Source organism: Ursus americanus, chromosome 16 (genome assembly GCF_024610735.1).
Source record: "Ursus americanus isolate L20-20 chromosome 16, mUrsAme1.1.p, whole genome shotgun sequence".
In the NCBI taxonomy this organism is placed as follows: Eukaryota; Metazoa; Chordata; class Mammalia; order Carnivora; family Ursidae; genus Ursus; species Ursus americanus.
In genome coordinates, this window is record NC_142142.1 from 6,436,184 (window position 1) to 6,459,336 (window position 23,153).

General features: G+C 38.4%; 3 protein-coding genes across 3 annotated transcripts in view; 2 read left to right on the top strand and 1 right to left on the bottom strand.

The window, feature by feature from the left end:
• Positions 1–23,153, bottom strand: part of LOC123782525 (uncharacterized) — a 382,057-nt gene that overhangs the window by 271,680 nt on the left and 87,224 nt on the right. The window lies entirely within an intron of this gene.
• LOC123782521 (olfactory receptor 51I2-like) lies at positions 247–4,545 on the top strand. Its single transcript, XM_045782736.2, has one exon. It carries the CDS (start codon positions 338–340, stop codon positions 1,409–1,411), a length of 1,074 nt encoding a protein of 357 aa, XP_045638692.2. The 5' UTR covers positions 247–337; the 3' UTR covers positions 1,412–4,545.
• Positions 11,827–13,048, top strand: LOC123782565 (olfactory receptor 52K2-like). Its single transcript, XM_045782813.2, has one exon. It carries the CDS (start codon positions 11,947–11,949, stop codon positions 12,895–12,897), a length of 951 nt encoding a protein of 316 aa, XP_045638769.2. The 5' UTR covers positions 11,827–11,946; the 3' UTR covers positions 12,898–13,048.

The window sequence follows — 23,153 nt, forward strand, 5'->3', positions numbered from 1 at the left end:
TCAGAGGGTTTTTTATTTGCTTATTTATTTATCTGTTTGTTTGGAAATTTAAAGGTGAATCCAAGAAAAGAAAGATAACAAGCCCATGCCATCAACCCTTCCATCATGTTTGCAATTTACTTCCATGAGACCATTTTTGATTAGGCTTTTTAGGATCATCTCACATTCTTATAGAAAGCACTGCTTTCTTCTATATACGAAGAAGTCAGTATTTTACACATAAAATGACACTATTGTAGTCAATAGATTTAAAGTATAGTTATTCTCTAGTTGGCTTTTAGATGGAGTACATTTTTAAATCCCTTTACATTTCATACTTGCTAATGTGTAGGAACACATGTCACCTAATATCAGAGGTGGTTTATTTTCCAATAATGATTTTGTCCTTATTTTTCATCCCAGACTGAAGAGGCCACATCTTCCTGGAGACCTCAACTACTTTCCAAAGATGCTCCCTTCCCAGTCCTATGTCAACATCTCCTTCTTCCAGCCACATGCTTTCCTGATGATTGGCATCCCAGGGCTGGAGGCTGTTCATGGATGGATCTCCATCCCCTTCTCCTCCATGTACACTGTGGCCCTCACTGGAAACTGCCTGATCCTCTTGGCTGTGAGGAGAACTCCCAGCCTGCACCAACCCATGTACTACTTCCTGTCCATGCTGGCCCTCACTGATGTGGGCCTCACCCTGTCCACACTGCCCACCACCCTGGCTGTGCTCTGGTTTGACCGTCGGCTCATAGGCTTCAATGCCTGCCTGGTCCAGATGTTCTTCCTCCACTCCTTCTCTGTGGTGGAGTCATCGGTGCTCCTGGCCATGTCATTTGACCGCTTTGTGGCCATCTCCAACCCTCTTCGCTATGCAGCTATTCTCACCAATAATGTCATCATTAGGATTGGGCTGGCCATTGTAGCTCGAGCCACTTTATCCCTCTTTCCAGTGCCCTTCTTACTGAAGCGACTGAACTTCTGCCCTGGTAACAACCTCCTGTCCCACTCCTTCTGCTTCCATGCAGACGTCATGAAACGGGCCTGTGCTGACATTACTGTCAACATCCTTTATGGGCTCTATGTAGTTTTATCCACAGTGGGTGTAGACTCCTTGCTTATTGTCCTGTCCTATACCCTTATTCTTCATACAGTGATGGGTCTGGCCTCTCCCAGGGAGCGTGTCCGGGCCCTCAACACATGTGTGTCTCATATATTAGCTGTTCTGATTTTCTATATCCCAGTCATAGGAGTGTCAATGATCCACCGTTTTGGGAGGCACCTGCCTCATATTGTACATGCTCTCATTGCCTATGTGTACCTGGTGGTGCCCCCTGTGCTCAACCCCATCATCTACAGTGTGAAATCCAAGCCCATCAGGGAGGCCATGTTCAGAATGCTGAGAGAGAAGAGGCAAGGCTGATGAAACCAGGAAACAATCACAGGTTCTAAGGAAAAACATGTCCAGAAAGCCTTTACTCAGATGCCTGACCCAGACACATTATCAAGAGTATGACAAATGGACATCCTCATATTGATGGGTGACAAACAGTCTTGATTCTTTCCTGCACTCATGAACTTCAGCTTTTTAATTCAGTATTTACTTGTTCGAGAGACTCTGTGCTCCTTACTAGGGATAGTAAAATGATTTATACATGGTCTTGTCCCTCCATTGCAGGACAGAAGCTTCTAAATATACAATTATAATTAAGTGTAATGAGGCTATGATAGGTACACACAAAGGGCTAAAGGAATCTGGAAGAGGGTTTCCTGTCTTGTCAAGGGGAAATGAGAAAGGAGTCAGGGAAGAAGGATGAAAAGTGAATAGGAGTTTGTCATGCAGAAAAGGTGGGCTAGGGGAAGCCATACCTGATAAAGGGAAAACAATGTAAAAAACAAAAACAGTGAGGTGTGGAGTGCCTGGGTGGCTCAGTTGGTTAAGCGTCCCACTCTTGATTTGGGCTCAGGTCATGATCTCAGGGTCCTGAGATTAAGCCCACATAGGCAGGCTCCGTGCAAGCAGGGAGTCTGCTTAGGATTCTCTCTTTCCCTCTCCCTCTGCCCTTCTACCCTCCTCAAAATAAATAAATAAATCTTTAAAACAAAACAAAACAGTAAGGTGTGGAATTATCTGGTGTGTTTTTGGAAAGATGAATATAGTCAGTCAGATGTGGCTCAGCATAATCTGTGTGTGTGTTGGAGGGAGACGGACAGGAGATGAGCTAGAAGTGATGAGCACTCCTTGTGCTCCTGGGGCCTTTCAGACCTCGTGGAAACATCTGCCCTCATTCCTTATTTGAGTCAGCCATGGAAAGCTTATTGCTTTGTAAAAGGTTATACTGGTTTAGCTGTGTGTTGTAAGTTAGGAAGGTGAAAGTAGAGAAAAAGAATGCAAGAAAAGCATTTAAGAGATTGTTGTAACCGTCTAGGAAAAAGAGAATGGAAGTTAAAGTTAAGTTGATAATGGAAAAATTAGATGTATTTTTAAAAATCTTATCTCTATATTTCTTTTCTTTGTCCTCTGAAAGTGCCAGAAGCAATGAGCAAAGCTAGGGCCCACATATTGGTTTTTAAATACCATTGAGCACTACAAATAAGCTAGGATCCTTGGAGCAATGACTAATTCTAGGTATGAAGAAGAAGAAAACATAAAATGGTACTGGAATAGCTTATGCCCTGGAGCAATATAGAACACAAAAGCAGTAAGGCCATGTTAAAAAAAAAAAAACACACAAACTCATTTGAAGAGGCTCCCAATGGCTATAGATAGGTCAAATAGAATATTAAAAATAATTTTGACAACAAACTGTTTTAACAAATTGAATTTTTAAAGAAAGTGTGAGTCCATAGTGATGTTGAAAACAAAGAGGGAGAAGAGAAGGAAAAAGAACCCTTCTTTAGAAAGAATTGATAGATTTAGAAAATTATCTGTTTACAGTTTTTAATGTAATTTAAAAATAATCAACAAAGGCTTAAAAGATATTGGGAAACAATTCACACAGTCTCAAAGTGTCACTGCACACTCTACTTACTAATAGGAAAGGATGAATATGCCTTTACGATAAAGAGACTGCCAATTACCACCTTAACGAAGTGATCAAATTTAGCTTAACCAATAATAAGATAATTTGACCTTATGTACCGTCTGATTTGAACAATTTGGACACAAAATCACATATGTAAAATTCTTACCAAAAATGTTCAACCTGAATCTAACCATGAGAAAGTAATCAGAGAAATCTTAACTATGGGAAATACCACACACACACACACACACACACACACACACACACTAGCCCAGGATCTTTAAAACTGCAGTTTTATAAAAAACAATGTTGGGGAATTAACCTAAATTAAAAGAGATTAAAGGGACATTTCAACCAAATACTAGCATTAACCAATCATTATTGGGACAATTGTGATCTGAATATGTATTGTATATTGATAATATTATTAGATTAGCATAATTTGCTTAGATTTGAAAATCGTTTTGTGATTATGTAGGAGAATCTATTTTTAGGAGGTGCATGGTTAATATTTAGTGAGACGGACTGTAATGTCTACAATTTACTTTCAAGTGAGTCTGCAGAAAAAGTGTGTATGTGTGTGCTGTGTGCTTGTGTGTGTGTGCACATGTGTCTGAGAGGGTGGGAAGGGAGAAAGCAAGTGAGCCCCATACCCATGATCCTATAATCTCAAGAGAGACAATATAGTCTCTCAGGTAATTATTGAATGAATGCTGAGAGAGATCCTAAAACAGACTGGGTAAGCTAATCCATTGGTGTTAAAAATGCAGAATCAGAATGCAGAGGAAGCAAAATAATTCTATTTCTTCTTGGCTAGAATGTGCTTTCCATTAAGACTTGAACTGGGATTTTGCTGATTCCCACCTCAAGGCAACTCAGGGGTTTCCACAGTGATCCCTAAGCACCTTGTGCTTCCTTCAATTGTACTACTTAGTACACTATACTGTAATTATAAATAATTGTGTATGAGACTTTGAAATCCTTGAAGCTAGTTATCAGTGATGATGTTCTAGTTCTTTCAGTGTTCTCGATGCTTAACTTGGGCCTGGCACAAAAAACACATTACTTAATAAATAATGTTTTAGTGAAGGAAGGAAGGAAGACAGTGAAAGAATGTAGCCCAAAGCCTATGGGTCTGGTCAGAAATGAAGATGTCTGGGTGCAGGGTCTAGCACTCCTCCCCCAGTCTACCTCCGAATGTAGGCAGCAGAGGATGAACCCATAACTCTGCAGCCCTGGGAGAACAGCTTTCTCCAATGCAGTGGTAGTCACCTACTACTTTCTCCACCTTAACTGGAAGACTCTTGTCCTTTCAGGAGAGGTTAAAGGTTCCGTCTTCTGTGTCTTGTTCCTTAATCTTCTCTCTTCCAAGCTCTCTTTGAAGCTTGCACACACCTCTCAGAGAACTTACACTTGCTATTGAAATCATCTTTTGTACTGATCTATTCTAGTCCCTGGAAGGCAATTACTGATTCATTCATTCACACCAAATGTCTTCATTACCCAGAAAAGGGACTGGCCTAGACATCGCTTCAGGAACATTATTTGAATAAATCTATTTATAAATCATAATTCCTGAACAAATATCCTGATGTTTATTCAATAACTAGTTACTAAGTTCACACCATACTCCAAGCAATGCAACCTATAGATATAGCTCTTAACAGTTGAAGAGAAAACGGGCATCCTTTGCTCCAAAAGGGCATCTTCTTGCTCAAGAATGGCTTTCTTCTGGCCTTCCACAGTTGCCTGAGATTACATTAGAGACTCTAGACTTTAGTTATGCATCACCCTACTTTGCCTCAGCTCTGAAAATTCAATGTCCCTGGGATAGAGACAACTTCATTTGAAAGTCATCCCAAAGAGACCACTGAGGCAGGCACTGTCTTCACTGGCAGGCACACAGGCAGAAAACTGGGGAGTTGGCAAGTCAAAGTAGGATTTGGAGGCCAATGTTTGGAAATATCAATATCCTTTTAAGATGCTTCTGCAAATATCTCTTTGAACTCTGACACCAATTCTTTGGGGTAAACATCCAGAAATGGAATTACTAGATGATACGGTAGTTCTAATTTTTTGAGGACCTGCATACTGTTTTCCAGAGACACTACACCAGCTTACATTACTGCCAACAGTACACAAAGGTTCCAATTTGTCCACATTCTCACCAATACTTGTTATCAGTTGGAGTTTTTTTTCTTTCTTTTTCTTTCTTTTCTTTTCTTTTCTTTTCTTTTCTTTCTTTTCTCTTTTTGGATGATAGCCACCCTAAGAGTTGTGAGATGATATCTCATTGTGGCTTTGATTTGCTTTTCATAAATAATTAGTGATGTTGAGCGCCTTTTCATATACCTGTTGGCCATTTGTATGTTTTTAGAGAAATATGTATTCAATTCCTTTGCCCTTTTTTTAATCAGATTATTTGGGGGTATTTTTTGGCTAATGATTTGTAAGAGTTATATATATATATATATATAAATGCTTTATCAGGTATGTGGTTTACAAATATTTTCTCCTATTCCATTGGTTGTCTTTTTATTTTATTGTTTCTTTTGCTGTACATTAACTTTTTAGTAAGGTAGCCCTACTTGTCTAATTTTGCTTTTATTGATTGTGCTTTTGTTGTCATATGTAATAAATTATTGCCAAGTCCAATGTCATAAAGATTCTTCTGTTTTATTCTAGGAGTTCTATAATTTCAGGTCAATTTTTTGTATATGGTGTAAGATAAGAGTCTGCTGTCATTCATTTGAATGGGGATACCCAGTTTTACCACTATTTGTTAAGGAAATTGTCTTTTTCCCATTGCATATTCTTGGACCCTTGTCAAAAATCACTTGATTATACACATGTCATTTATTTCTGGGCTCTCTATCCCAAATATCAGTTTTTATACCAGAACCATATTGATTTTTTCTGAATTTTTAAAATAATCTCTACACTCAGCATGGGGCTTGAATTCATTACCCTGAGATCAAGAATTGCATGCCCTACCAACTAAGCCAGCCAGGTGCCCAGTACCATACTGTTTTAAATTACTGTACATTAACAATGTATTTTGAAATCAGAAACGTGATGCCTCCAACGTTGTTCTTCTACCTCGGACTGCTTTGACTCTTTGGGGTCTCTTTGGCTCCATGTGAATTTTAGGATTATTTTTTCCTCTTTCTATAAAAAATGTCATTCAGATTTTCATAGGAATTGCCCCGAATTCAGAGATCACTTTGGGTAATATGGATATTTAGACAATATTAAGTCTTTCAATCCATGAACATGCAATGTCTTTCCATTTATTTGTGTCTTAATTTCTTTCACCTATAATTTGTAGTTTTCTGTACGTAAGTCTTTCACCTCCCTAAGTTTACTCCTAGCTACTTTATTTTTTTTAAGATTTATTATTTTAGAGAAAGAGAGAGAGAACACAGCAGGGAGGGGCTAAGGGAGAGAGAGTCTGAGGCCGACTCCATGCTGAGCATGGAGCCCCTTGCTGGGCCCGATCTCACAACTCCAAGATCACAACATGAGCTGAAACCAAGAGTCAGATGCTCAACCAACTGCACCACCCAGGCACCCCTTTTATCTTTACGAAGATTTTTAAAATTTATTTGGGAAAGAAAGCAAGCACAAGTGGGGGGAGGGGGAGGGGGACAGGGAGAGGGAAAGGGACAAGCAGACTCCCTGCTGAGCACAGAGCCCAACACCAGGCTCAATGCAGGGCACTATTCCAGGACCCTCAGATCATTATCTGATCATAAAGTCAGTCACTTAACTAACTGAGCCACCCAGGCACCCCATCTAAGTATTTTATTCTTTTTGATGCTATCGTAAATGGGATTGTTTTATTAATTTACTTTTCAGATAGTACACTGTTAGTACATAGAAACACAACCAATTTTTGTGTGCTGATTTTGTTTCCGGAAACTTCACTAAATTTGTTTATTAGTTCTAACAGTTTTTAATGGAGTTTTGGGAGTTTTGTATACATAAGATCATGTTGTCCACAAAGAAAGAGAATTTTATGAGTTCTACTAATTTGGGGGTGGAGTCTTTTGGGTTTTGTTATTAATAGTTGATAGTTATTGAGTAATAACAACATGGATAAGTATAGTTCAGTGATCTCACCCGATTCTCCCCAAATTGTGAGAGGTAGGCAGGACTAGGATACTTGTCCCCACGTTAGATAAGGGAATGATCCAAGAAACAGAAGTTAGTGCCCCATCAAGGTCACAAACTGGGATTTAAACCTAATCTCCCACTCATAACCTCAACTCACAGCTCCATCCACAAAATGAAAGGAAACATCAAAACTCTAAACCAAATAAAAAAACCAGATAACCTTGACCTAGTTATAACTGTACCCCAGCTTTCTAAGTCATAATACAAGCACACAGTGGGCAGCCGTATGCATATTCTGAGGAGGCTCTATTTCTCAGTAGGTCCTGCAGGGAAGGAAGGTGAGGGTGGAAAGAGGCACAGTGATGGTGAAGCCAGACTACGCTCTGCCTCAAGGGAGGCACTGAATGCCACAGAGTGATGAGGGAGTAGGGTAAGAACCCAGGCCCAGGAACCCCAGAAGAGCAGGGACTGGGACAGAGGTCTCTAGAGTGACCTCCAGGGAAGATGCCAGGCCCATCTCGGGTCCCTTTCAGGATGTTGCTCAGGGATTGGGCCTGCTGTTTCTTTTTCTTTTGGGAAAAGAGTAGGTGATTATGAGGATATAACCAGACCTCTCCAACTCTCTTTCCCAGTTTTCTCTCATTAAGAGGAAAATTTCATCAGTTTTTCCTAAAACCAACAGAAAATGAATTGAACCTCTGGCTGGGGGTGAGAGCACATCAGGCCAATGGTGGTAGGGAAGACCAGGCGTACCAGGGCACAGTCATGGAGGTGGCGTGAATGGGGTGAGGGGCAAAGAGACCAGGCAGGGGTACTTGTGCTAGGTCAGATGGCTACTAGAGGGCTGGGACAGGGTACCGGGGGGGGGGGGGGAAGGTCAAGGAAAGCAGCTATGTAAGCTGGGCTGGTAGAGAAAACTAGAGTAACCAGGATAATGGCAGAAATCAGACTGAGAATAGTAATGACTAGAAGGAATACCTGAAGGCTGAGTGGAGAGCCACTACAAGAAGTGTGTGTAATGTTTGAGGGGAACAGGCTAGGTTGGTGTGTATGGGGAGGTGAGCTCTGAAGTGCACGGGCAGAGTCCCTTCCTCAGTACCTCTCATACCCAAAGAATTTATCCTTGTCTCAGGCATTATCTCACCTCCTGATTCTCTTGTCTTCTAGCATTCTCATCTCGTATGTCTGTCTGTTGAACAGAGGACCTGCTTTCTATCCCCCTGAAGGCTTTATCTTCTACAAATTTCAGATCCTCCCACACCGCCATTAGAAGAAATCCGTTTCTGCTTCCCAGGCCTGTGCTCCTGTATTGTGCATTAGGGACCACTTAGAGAAAGCCTTAACTAAATAACCCAGACCAGGTTAGTTAATCCCATATTGGTGCCACTTGCTTTCCTCCTACTTCACATTCTGGCCTCACCACAGTCATAGCTGCTGGGATAGTCCTGGGACAAAAAGGAAAAATCTGAAATAGGGGGACAGAAGGGACAAGGCAGTTACATTTGCTTATTAAAGGTTTTAGCAACAACTAGCTGTATGTTTGCAGCATGGTCCTGTAAACAGAATCCTGGCATGGGGGTCAGAAATTGTGGAATCTAGTCCTAGCTCTGCTACTTACTTCCTCCATGACCATTTGGGGGACTCAGTTTCCCAATTACATCTTTCGTCCTCTCATGTTAAAAGGGGTAGTCTACCAAGTAGTTTATAATACTGACTGAATACTCTAGGTATGGAACCACATGCACTTTGGGGGAAGACAAAGAAATAAGACCCAGGGTTCCTTTTGTCATTTGCTGACATCTTGACTATGAAAACAGGAAGCATAGTACAATGACATGTAAGGACTGGACAAAACACTCATGCCAAGCAGGTTAAGGGTGCTGGGGCAGGAGGAGACTGGATAAGCGGAGTTGGATTGTAATGGAATGAGAGCTATATTTCAGTTAAAACTGGAAAGAAGGAAGCTTGATGAATTATGAGGCATTCAGGCTGAATAGGCAAGCTGTGAGAATGGGGTGTGTGAGCAAATAAACTGGAGGGCCAGAGATGGGCAGGAGGCACACACAGGAAGTAAGGGAGACAGGGGCACTCAGGGAAGAGGAGGGACCTGTTTGGAATTGGAGCAGCACATTCACTTAGGATAAGGGGGCAACATGGATAAAAGGATATTCTTTCATTCATTCAGGAAATATTTAGCAAGTTCCCTCCATCCCTCTCTAATCTGGGTGCCCAAATTCTGAGAAGGAAACCCTGAAATTGTTTTCTGAATTCCATAAAGACAGTGGCAGTAAATATAAAAAAAATACAGCCCTGTTTTGCCATGGGGCGTCCACACTGTCCATCCCATGCTGTTCTAGACAAGATGTAGATACACATTGGACTTGGAGAAGTTTCTAATAAGAGGACTTTTACTCTGATCTATGGTACTAAAATTGATAGAGAATTTCACAGAATTTTCATCTGTGGACGTGCTTAAAATTGGGAGATACTCAGTAAGTTTCAATCTGAATTAGATGGTAGCATATTATACACAATATAGCAGGACAGGAGAAAGTTTCTTCTGAGAGTCATTCATACACTTATTTAAAAAGCACTTATTGAGCATCAGTAATGTTCAGTAGAGTCTGTGAATATAGAAATAAGTCACAGCCCTTCTATTAGAAGTACTCAGTCTGTCGAATGGACAGACACATGCACTGGCAACACGGATCACACTCTCCTTATGTTATTTAATTCAGGGCATAATGAGTCCTCATTGAAAACACGGAGAAAAATCTGCCTGGAGGAGTCTGAGAAGACTTTACTAGGAAGGTGGCAGGATCTTGGCCAGGTATGGAAATGGGCAGAGGAAAGCATTCTAGATAAATAGTATGAGCTATAAGCATGTCTTTCAGGAAGTGACAGATAATCCAGTGGGGCTGAAAGTAGGATGAGAGTTAAGGGGAATCGTTAAGAAGTGAGGCTAATAATTTAGGCAGGAACAAGTGTATAAGCATGTTGAGTAGTTTTTAATTTTCCTTGTAGCAGTGAGGTCTCATAAGTGGTTTTCAGTAGGGGTAGAACATGTGGTCTGTCACATTGTAGTGGTAGATTGAGTAGGGGTGGAAGACAAAAGAGGAGGATTTTTATTCAGATATAATTAATATGATGTTATTTTAGTTTCAGGTCTACAACAGAACGATTCAATAATTCTATACAGTACTCAGCACTCATCATAAGTGGACTCGTAATCCCCTTTATTTTTCCCATACCCCCACCCACCTCCCTTCTGGCAACTATCAGTTAGTTCTCTGCCTTTAAGACTCTGTTTTCCTTTTTCTTTGTTTTGTTTCTTAAATTCCACATATGCATGAAATCATATGGTGTTTTCTTTCTCTGACTGGCTTATTTCACTTAACATTATACTTTCTAGATCCATCCATGTTTTTTCAAATGGCAAGATTTGCATCTTTATCCATTTGTCTATCGATGGACACTTGGGCTGCTTCCCTAATTTAGCTCTTATAAATAATGTTCTAATAAACAGAGACGCATGTATCCCTTTGAATTAGTATTTTTGTATTCTTCAGGTAAATACCCAGTACTACGATTAAAGGATCATAGGATCTTTTTAATTGTTTGATGAATTTCTATGCTGTTTTCCAGAGTGGCTGCACCAGTTTGATTCCCACCAATAGTGCACGAGGGTTCCTTTTTCTATCAGTCCATTTTTTAAAGATTATACATAAAAGTAAGATTTTTAAATTTTTTGTCTGACTTATTTCACTTAGCATAATGCTCTCAAATTCCATCTCTGCTGTTACAAATGGTAAGATTTCCTTCTTTATGGCTGAAAAATATTCCTGTGTGTATCACATTTTCTTTATCCATTCATCCATTGTGCTAATTGTTTTTCTAATAGCTCCATTCTCAGAAGAAACCTTTAAAATATAAACTGAGAAAAAAGGAAGCACAGATCAAAATTCTGGGAAACAAATGTTTAAGCTTTTTCAAAGAGAATGATAAAAGGGATAAAAAGGAGATATAGAGAGAAAGGATCCCAGAAGGAAAAAGAATGGTGTGAAGTTCAGAGTTCAGTCTTGCAAAAGGTGGGAGTGAAGCATCTCTTCCTCTGAATGTCCTGGATGCTAGAAAAAAAACAAGTGGGTGAAGGTAGAAGCATATAGAAATGGAAGCTAAAGTTAACTGAAGGAAAACAATGATAGGTCTTTTCATGTTCTCAAGTTGGCTAGAAACACGGCGTTAGTTGGTGAGTTTACTGAGAAACAAATAAAGAGCTATGGAATCCCTGCTGGAGAAAAACTTATAGAACTTGGAGGAAAGTGAATTATTAGAAGGTGCTAGTCCTAACATTTTTCATACAACCAAGAAAGACATCTAAAGGACAGAGACACTCCTTTCATAATTTGAGATGCAGCTTGAGTTTGGGGGCAACAGGAAGACAGTGAATGTCTTGGGTAAGATTTGAACATAGCAGGGATCTACATCTTTTACAAAGTGGCCTTGGGACACACAAAGACCACAGAAAGCTCTTCTTCCACTCAATTCCTCATTGAAGACTGCCTTGTGATACTAGCTCAATTGGTATTTAATGTTCTGATTACCTAATGATTTTTAAGCACATTGAGGGTAGAGATCATGTAAGTTCCATAATGTGTATTAGGATTATTTTTTAATTGAAGTTCTAGAAATGAGATCAAGAGCTAATCCTTCCATGTGAATAGTCAGAGTTTGAAATTGAATGCTATAATTCTGCTGACACTGGATACTCTCCGGAAGAGCCCTGTGGAAGTAGACAATAGGAAGAGAATTTCCAATGGCCACCTCAGCCTCCAATATCACCTCAACCCATCCAGCAGTCTTTGTGTTGATGGGGATCCCAGGCCTGGAGCACCTACATAACTGGATCTCCATTCCCTTCTGCTCAGCCTATACTTTAGCCTTGCTAGGCAACTGCACCCTCCTCTTCATTATTCAGGCTGATGCAGCCCTCCACGAGCCCATGTACTTCTTTCTGGCCATGTTGGCAGCCATTGATCTGGTCCTCTCTTCTACAACACTTCCCAAAATGTTAGCTATTTTTTGGTTCAGAGATCGGGAGATCAGCTTCTATGGCTGTCTGGTCCAGATGTTCTTTCTCCATTCCTTCTCTATCATGGAGTCAGCAGTGCTGCTGGCTATGGCCTTTGACCGCTATGTGGCCATCTGTAAGCCACTGCACTACACTATGGTGCTGACTGGGCCCCTTATCACCAAGATTGGCATGGCTGCTGTGGCTCGGGCTGTGACACTAACAACTCCACTTCCCTTTTTGCTCAAACGCTTCCACTACTGCCGAGGCCCCATGATTGCCCACTGCTACTGTGACCACATGGCTGTGGTAAGGCTGGCCTGTGGGGATACTCGCTTCAACAATATCTATGGCATTGCTGTGGCCATGTTTATAGTGGTGTTGGACCTGCTGTTTGTTATCTTGTCTTATATCTTTATCCTTCGGGCAGTACTACAGCTTGCCTCTCAGGAAGCCCGCTACAAAGCCTTTGGGACATGTGTGTCTCACATAGGTGCAATCTTAGCCTTTTACACACCTGTGGTCATCTCCTCAGTCATGCACCGTGTCGCTCGCCGGGCTGCCCCTCATGTCCACATACTCTTTGCTAATTTCTATCTGCTCTTCCCACCTATGATCAATCCCATCATCTATGGCATCAGGACAAAGCAGATTCATGAGCGAGTCTTAGGACTATTCCCAAGAAAGGATGCATAAGTGTAAAGTGAGGGACAGGTGGAGAAAGAGTGGGACAGATTGAATGCTGGAATGGGGGCAGGAGTATGAGAAGAAGTAGAAGGATGCCAGAGTTTCCATGTATAATGAGAAAAACTAAATGATGTACTGGTATAATGAAAAAAACTAAATGATGTCCTGAAACTCAGTCACCAGTCTGATCAGGATTCATAGTACTGTGTCCTTTGGTAGCCTTTGGATTCAAACTGCTGACTTTGCTGTCTTCTCAAAGAACCCACTCTATCAAAAGGCATGACAAAGGCTTGACCCACTCTCCTCTTGGTTAACATCATCTAAAGTCAACAAGATGCTTTCAAGTTCATTTTCTAAGACTGTGAGAATCTGAGTTTCTATCCAGAGTCATTGGGATCAGGACCTTGGGAAGGACCAAAATTTCATCTGAGGCAAGAGTACCTATACAGTCTGAAAGCTGATGTCCAGTCTCTGGCTAAACACTTCCAGTTTTGGGGAGCTCACGATCTTCCAGCACTACAGCTGTGTTCCAAGTCAGTTTTGCTTGTTAAAATTCATTTCTTCGATTGAGTCAGCTTATGTATTCTTTGACCTCTTTTGACCTCTATATTCTCATGGTCAATCCCTTTCATTAAACATTTTGGGTAAAACATGGCCTCTGACATTTTGTTATACATCATGCAACACTTTCTTTGCACATAGATGTAGCTTATGTTTTCACCAAGAATGTGACTGCTTCGTTTACTTGGTAATCCAGTCACAAAACATTGAGTACCAAATCTGGGCTGGGTGCTGAGAATATGTATTTTGTTAAGGTGGGTGTGTTCCACTTATGTCTATGTCCCAAGATGAAGAAGGAAATGTGAAACACAATGGGTTGTGGTCTCTCACCTGCCCATCGTGAGGCCCAGTATCATGAAAGAAATAGGAAGTCAAAGCAGATAGGAGAGGGGGATATGGACCTGTATGCTTCTTCTTTTGTTCTATCTGATGCAAACTTACATACTAGAAAATTCCCTTAATGTGAATCCTGACAACTAGAATTTTTGTGGTCACACAAACCCTCATATACCATCTTCCATAAATGCATTCTTTTATTTTGGGACTCCCTTGTTTCCTCGGACTACTGTTTAGAAATTATATATCTCTATCTTATTTTGACTGCATTTCTGTCTCTGTCTCTACATATCTGTCTCTACATATTATTTAGCTTTGAAAGAATCTGAGCCTGTGCCAGATGTGGTATGGAAGGTTGGAAGTTTCAAAGAGGGGAGGCTGTAGCAAGAATCCAGGGTCTTATGCTTATTTCCCATCTCTGCTTTTATAATTCCCTCTGATACCAAAACATACACACACACGCACACACACACACACACACACAAACACACACACACACACACGCACACACAGGAATTATATTCTACCTTTAGTTATTATATGGTTAAAACCTCTTGTTTCTTGTGAGCATAGTTGGGACAGGTGGAAAGTGTAAAAACAGCAAATACTAACAACCCAAACAGAGTAGCATACCTTGAAAGAAGCTCTTTCCAAAACAGAGGTCTTCTTATCCTCCTGATTACTTACATAAGGAATGTCAATATTAGGCCTGCACTGAAAGCAACACTAAAGTAGCTCTTCAGGGGCGCCTGGGTGGCACAGCGGTTAAGCCCTGTGCCTTCGGCTCAGGGCATGATCCCGGTGTTCTGGGATCAAGTCCCACATCAGGGTCCTCCGCTATGAGCCTGCTTCTTCCTCTCCCACTCCCCCTGCTTGTGTTCCCTCTCTCACTGGCTGTCTCTCTCTGTCGAATAAATAAATTAAAAAATCTTTAAAAAAAAAAAATAAAGTAGCTCTTCAGGTGGAAGGAAAATGAGCCAGATAGAAACAGAATTGCAGGAGGGATTGAAAACCACCAGAAAAGCTAAATATGTGGATAAATATAAATGAATATGGACTGCACAAGAGATGGAAGAGCAAATGGAATTGAGTTGAAGCATTCTAATATATATTTTTATTATTAATACTATTATTTATTTAGTTAAATTTTTTATCTATTTTTTGTTATGATATGTTAGTCACCATATAGTAAGTACATCATTAGTTTTTGATGTAGTGCTCCATGATTCATTATTTGCATATTCTATCAGTGACTTCTTTTTTTATATATAATTTTTATTTTGTTATATTAGTCACCATACAGTACATCCCGTTTTGATGCAATGTTCCATGACTCATTATTTGCATATAACACCCACTGTACTATGCAATATGTGCCCTCCTTAATACCCATCACTGGCCTATCCCATTCCCCCACCTCCCTCCCCTCTGAAGCCCTCAGTTTGTTTCCTAGAGTCCACAGTCTCTCATGGTTCTGTTTAACCCCCCTTTCATTCTTCCCTTCCTTCTCCTACTGATCTTCCTATTTCTTATGTTACATAAATGAGTGAAACCAAGTGATTATTGTCTTTCTCTGCTATCAGTGACTTCTAAAGCAGTTATCTAAGCTATGGTCCTTCCCTACTCCATGTTCTTATCCCTGCAGAGTGGAGTCAAGGGGCAAAGTTTGCCCCCCGTCACACCCTGTCTACTTTTTCTGGCTCTTGTCTGGATGTTCAGACTGTCAGCTATAGTCTATCAATTAAGTCTATCACTCAGACTCCCTGACCACGGCTCTAGACTTGCTTCCTACAAGCATGACTTGTTTAACTCAATGTGTGTCCTCTGTTCCATCATCAGCCTTCTCTCAATTCAAAGCTGGTTTTTTCTGTCTTATCTGCAATTTTCCCAACACTAACTTTTGCCACATTAGGGTTTTGGTCAGGTTCTCGTCATATAGTCTGTATCTTTTCAGCCTTGCTGTGCTTGGCTAATTTAGAAATATTTGAAACAATAATAACTGAGAATTTTCCCCAAATGAATGTCAGAACCAAATCATAGATCCAAGAAGCTCAGAGAACACCAGATAAATGACAAAAACCTACACCTAGGCAGATCATTTTCAAACTATAGGAAATCAAAGTTAAAGAAAACAATCCTCAAAGAAGCCAGAGGGGAAAAAACCACCTAACCTATAGAGGAACAAAGATAAAAGTTATGACCAACTTCTATTTTTTTTTAAAAATATTTATTTATTTATTTATTTGAGAGAGAGGAGCATGAGTGGTGAGAGGGGCAGAAGGAGAGGGAGGGAGAGAGAGAGAGTCTCAGGCAGACCCCCCACTCACTGAGCTCGGAGCCTGGCGCAGGGCTCCATTCAGGAGCCTGAGATCATGAATTGAGCCAAAATCAAGAGTCAGATGCTTAACCAACAGAGCCACCCTGGTGCCCCTGCCTATGTAATTTCAAATTTAATACCTTACACTATTTCACCCAGTATATCCAAAATTTCAGCATGTAATCGATATTTTTAAAATAGGAGACATTTTCCATTCTTTCATACTAAGCTTTCAAAAACTCTATTACACACTTACAGCACATCTCAGTTTGCATAGGCACTTTTTTTTTCAAAACTTAGAGACACGGTTTATTACTATATATATATTTATATATAGGTTTATTACTGTATATATTTGCAATAAAAGTTCTTATACACATTTATGCACTTTTTTATAATTTATATAACTTGAATTTAAACATAATACATTATGTTTAAATATATTTATATTTAATATATATTTAATATATATTTAATATATATTAAATATATTATATTTATATAATTTATATATATATAAATATATATAATATATATTTAAATATATTTAATATATTTAATATATTTAAACATAATATATTATGTTTAATTATATAAATTCAGATTTATATAATTATTAAACAACATTGATGATTGTTGTTTTTTTCTTTTTGCTACTATGAATATATAAAATCCTTGCAGTAAAAATTCTTATGTCTTGGCTATTTTATTTCTTTTTTTCCCATTTTTTAAATTTAAATTCAATTGACTAACATATAATGTATTATTGGTTTCAGAGGTAGAGGTCAGTGATTGATATAAAATCAATCTTATATAATACACAGTGCTCATTACATAATGTGCCCTCCTTAATGTTCATCACCCAGTTACCCCATCCCCCTACCTCCCTCCCCTCCAGCAACCCTCAGTTTGTTTCCTATATTAAGAGTCTGTTATGGGGGTGCCTGGGTGGCTCAGTCGTTAAGCGTCTGCCTTCGGCTCAGGGCATGATCCCGGTGTTCTGCGATCGAGCCCCACATCAGTCTCCTCCGCTGGAAGCCTGCTTCTTCCTCTCCCACTCCCCTTGCTTTTGTTTCCTCTCTCGCTGGCTGTCTCTATCTCTGTCAAATAAATAAATAAAATCTTAAAAAAAAAGAGTCTGTTATGGTTTGTCTCTCTTTCTGATTTTGTCGTTTTATTTTTTCCTCTCTTCCCCTATGATCTTGTTTTGTTTCTTAAATTCCACATATGAGTGAGATCATATGATAATTGTCTTTCTCTGATTGTCTTATTTTGCTTAGCATAATACCCTCTAGTTCCATCCACTTTGTTGCAAATGGCAAGATTTCATTTTTTGATGGCTGAGTAGTATTCCAACAAGCAACCTCTCTTCAGAAACCACACAAATAAGAAGTAGAGTAAAATATTTATTTTATATTTATTTTTTAGATTTTATTACCTAATTTTATAATCTGTGAAATTACCCTTCAACAGTGAGGGAGAAATGAAGACTTTATCAGACAAACAAAAGTGGAGGGAATTTGTTACCAGAAGACCTGAGGTGTAAAAAGTAGTTCTTTAGAGAGAGGGAAAACTTGAATCTACTTAAAGAAAGAAAGACCATCAAGCAGGAATAAGTGAAGGTAAAATAAAACTCTTTACTTTTCTTATTATTAATTGATCTAACAGGTAACAGTTTGTTCAAAATACTAAGAGCAACCATGTATTATTCTATTGTGTATACTTATGTATGTATCTTACATATACACAGTTGATCCTTAACACAGGTTTAAACTGCAGAGGTCCACTTATAAGTGGATGTTTTTTGATAAATACACTATGGTACTGTAAATTTATTTCATCTTCCTTATGATTTTCTTAATAACATTTTTTATTCTCTAGCTCACTTTATTGTAAGGCTACAGTATGTAATATAGAAAATAAGTATTCATCAACTGTTTATTTTGTTGGTAAGGCTCTGATCAACAGTAGGCTCTTAGTAGTTAAATTTTTGGGGAGTCAAAAATTATATGCAGTATTTTGACTGTGTACCCCTAACCCCCATGTTGTTCAAGGGTCAACTCTATATGTATGTGTATATACACTATATATGCTTGTGTATAGATGAAATAAATAAAAGCAATGGTTCAAGGGATGGAAAGGAGGAATTAGGATTATTTTATTATTATAAGACACTCACACTACCCAACAAGTGATATAGTGTCATTTGAAAGTAGATTTGGATTAGTTGTAAATGTACACTGCAGACTCTAGGGCAACCACTAAAAATAGTTAAATATATATGACACACATGTATAAATAGGTACATCTAATAGATAGATAGATAGATAGATAGATTCCTAATATTCTAAGAAAGGAGAGAAATTGGAATCATATTAAATACTCAGCTAGAACCACAAAAGGCAGAATGAAAGTAGAAGACAAAAATAGGAACAAAGAACAATAGCAAGAAATTGAAAATAGTAATCAATGTGGTAGATATACGTTCAATTATATCAATCAGCATTTTTGTGTCAATGGTTTAAATGTACTAATGAAAAGACAGAGACTGTCAGAATGGTCAATAAAAAAGATCTAAAAATATGCTGTCTATAAGAAACCCATTTTCAATATAAAGACACTCATAGGTTAAAAGTAAATGGATGGAAAATAACATACCATGCTAACTAACAATAATTAAAAAAAAAAGCAGGATTAGCTATATTAATTTCAGACAGAGCAGACTTCAAAGCAAGGAAAGTTGCCATGAATAAGAAAGGGTATTATATAATAAGGGAGTCAATTCTTGAATTAGACATAAAAATTCTTAATGTGTATGCACTTAACAACAGTATATCAAACAACGTGAAGTAAAAACTAATAGCACTTATGTTCCATAAATGAGTGAAACCATATGATAATTGTCTTTCTCTGCTTGACTTACTTTGCTTAGCATTACCTCCTCTAGTCCCGTCCATATTGCAGCAAATGTTGAGAAATCATTCTTTTTGATGGCTGAGTAATATTCCATTGTATATATCGACCACATCTTCTTAATCCAGTCATCTGTTGAAGGGCATCTCAGCTCCTTCCACATATTATTAAAAAAAAACAAACAAAAAAACAAAAAAACAACCCCCCCAAAAAAAAACTAATAGCACTTCAAGGAGCAATAGATGAATCTGCTATCACACTTGGAGACTTCAACACCCTCTATCAGAAACGGACAGATCCAGCAGGCAGAAAATCAGTAAGGACATAGTGGAACTCAAGAACACTAATAATCAACGGGATATAACTAACATCCATAAACTACTTCATCCAAGAACAGCAGACTATACATTCTTCTCATGTTCACATGGAACATGCACAAAGACACCACATTGTGGGCCATGAAACACAACAGATTTTATTTATTTGAGAGAGAGACACACACACACCGAGAGAGAGAGGGCACGAGCAGGGGGAGGGGTAGAGGGAGAAGCACTGAACAGGGAGCCTGATGTGGGGCTTGATCCCAGGACCCAGGGATCATGACCTGAGCCAAAGGCAGATGCTTAACTGACTGAGCCACCCAGGTGCCCCCAAACTTAACAGATTTAAAAGAGAAGAAATATATAATATCTGTTCTCAGACCACAATGAAATTAAACTAGGTACCAATAACAGCAAGATAAGTGGAAAATCCCAAATTTGTGGCAATTAAATAACACATTTCTGAATAATTTATGAGTCAAAGAAACCTCAAAAGAAATTTTTAAATATGTTAAACTAAATGAAAATGAAAACACAACTTTTCAAAATTTGTGGGATGCAGCAAAAGTAATGCCTAGAGAGAAATTTGTAGCACTAAATGCACATTTTAGAAGATCTAGAATCAATAATCTAAGTTTTACCTTAGGAAGCTAGAAAAAGAAGAATAAAATCAACCCAAAGTAAGCAGAAGGAAAGAAATAATAAGAATTATAGAAAAAAAATCAATGACATTGAAAACAGGAAGCCATTAAAGAATATCAATGAAACAAAAGGTGATTCTTTGAAAAGATCAATAAAATTGATAAGCTCTAGCCAGGCCAACTAAGCAAAAGAAAAAAGAGAGAGAAAAGAAACAAGCTACTAATATCAGAAATCAAAGAGGAGATATCACTACAGATCGTATGGACATAAAAAGGATAATAAAGGAATACTATGAACAACTCTATGACCATAGATCTGATAACCTAGACAGAATGGAGTAATTCTTTGAAAGACACAATATGCCATAAACTCACACAAGAAGAAATATAACCTGAACATATTTATACATAAATATAGCTGTATCTACAATTTGTGTGTTATTAACAACATATGTTATGTTTTGTTTACTGATCTACTCTGACAGTCCCTTTTGGTATATGTGCTTGCCAAAGTGAGGATGAGGACAGTCTCTTTTAATTGATGCATTTAAATGATTGATGTTCACGTGATTAAAGATATTGAATCAATAATTAATAACCTTCCAAAACAGAAAGCACCAGATCCAGATATCACCGGTGAGGTTTACCAAGCACTTAAGGAAAAAATTACACCAATTCTCTACAATCTCTTTCAGAAGATAGAAGCCGAGGGAATATTTCCTAACTCAATCAATGAAGCTAGCATTACCGTAATACCAAAACTAGACAAAGGCACTGTAAGAGGAGAAAACTACAGACCAATATATATCATGAACATAGATGCAAAAATCCTCAACAAAGTATTAGCAAATTGAACCCAATGATGTATAAAATATATCATAACCTAGTGGGATTTATCTCAGGTATGCAAGGCTGGTTCAACATTCAAAAATCAATTAATGTAATCCATCATATCAAGAGGCCAGAAAAGAAAAATGATGCAATCATATCATTAGGTACAAAAAAAGAACATTACAAAACCCAACACCCATTTATGATAAAAATTTGCAGTAAACTAGGAATAGTGGGGCACTTCTTCATCATAAAGAATATCTACAAAAGTCCTACAGCTACATCATACTCAATGGTAAGAGACTCACAGCTTTCCTGCTAAGATCAGTAGTTAGGCAAGGATGTCCCCTCTCACCACTCCTTTTTAACATCATACTGGAAATACTAGCTAATGCAGTATGACAAGGAAAAGAAATAAAAGGTTTACAGACTGGGAAAAAATAAAACTCTCCTTGTTTGCAGATGACATGATTGTCTACAGAAAATATAAAAGAATCAACAACAACAACAAAAACCCTCATGGAACTATTAAACAATTATAGTAGGGTTGCAGTATACAAGGTTAATATAAAAAAGTCATTTTCACGGGCACCTGACTGGCTCAGTTGGTGTAGCATGCCATTTTTGATCTAAGGGTTGTGAGTTCAAGCCCTACTTGGGTGTAGAGATTACTTAAAAATAAAATCTTTAAAAAAAAAAAGGCATTTGCTTTCCTAAGCATCAATGTACAAGTGGAATTTGAGATTAAAATCACAATGCCATTTACATTAGCACTCAGAAAAATGAAATACTTAGGCATAACACTAGTAAAATGTATAAAAAATCTGTATGAGGTAAACTGCAAAACTCTGATAAAATCAAAGAACTAAATAATTGGAGAGATATTCCATGTTCATGGATAGGAAAATTCAATATTGTCAGGATGTCACTCCTTGCCAACTTCATCTGTAGATTCAATGCAGTCGTGATAAAAATCCCAGCAAATTTTTGTGTGGATATCAACAGACCAATCCCCAAATTTATATAGAGGGGCAAAAGACCAAATAGCCAACACAGTATTGAAAGAGGAGAACAAAGCTGGGAAAATGACACCATTCCACTTCAAGACTTAATATTAAGCTACACTTATCAAGATGGTGTGGTATTGGTGAAAGAACAAATAGATCAATAGAAAAGAAGAGAGCCCAGAAACAGAGCCACATAAATAGTCACCTGATCTCTGATAAAGAGCAAAGGCAATATAATGGAGTAAAGAAGTCTCTTTAACAAATGGTACTGGAAACACTTAACATCCACATGCAAAAAAACTGATTCTAGACACAGACCTTAACACCGTTCACAAAAATTAACTCAAAATGGATCATATACCGGGGCACCTGGGTGGCTTCATTGGTTAAGCATCTGTCTTTGGCTCAGGTCATGACCCTAGAGTCCCAGGATTAAGCCCCAAGTCGGGCTTCCTGCTCAGCAGGAAGTCTGCTTCTCCCTCTCCCTCTGTTTTCCCCTGCTCTATTTCACGCTCTCTCTCTCACTCTCTCTCAAATTTTTTTAAAATGGATCATATACCTACATGTAAAATACAAAACTGTAAAACTCCTAGAAGATAACATAAGAGAAAACCTAGATGACCTTGAGTATGGTGATGATTTTTTAGATACAACATGAAATCCATGAAAGAAATTATTGATGAGCTAGACTTCATTAAAATTAAAAACTTTAGCTCTGTGGAAGACAATGTCAAGAGAATGAGAAGACAGGCCACAGACTGGAAGAAAATATTTGCAAGAGACACATCTGATAAAGAACTATTATCTGAAATATATCAAGAACTCTTAAAATTCAACAATAAGGAAACAACCCAATTAACAATGAGCCAAACACCTTAACAGACATGTCACCAAAGAAGATTTACATATGGCAAAGAAGCATATGAAAATATGCTCCACATGATATGTCATAACAGAAATACAAAATAAAACAATGAGATACAGTATGTGCCTATAAGAATGGCCAAAATGTGGATCACTGACAATACCTAGTGCTGACAAGGATGTGGAACAATAGGAATTCTCATACATTGCTGGTAGAAATGAAAAATAGTATAGCTACCTTGGAAGACAGTTTGGGGGGGGGGGGTCTCTTACAAAACTAAATATGCTCTTACCATATGATCCAGTAGTCAGACTCCTTGGTTTTTACCCAAGGGAGTTGAAAACTTATGTCCACATAAAAATCTGCACCTGGATGTTTATAGCAGCTTTATCCATAATTGCCAAAACTCAAAAGCAACCAAGATGTCCTTCAGTAGGCAAATGGATAAATGGTGGTACATCCAGACAATGGAGG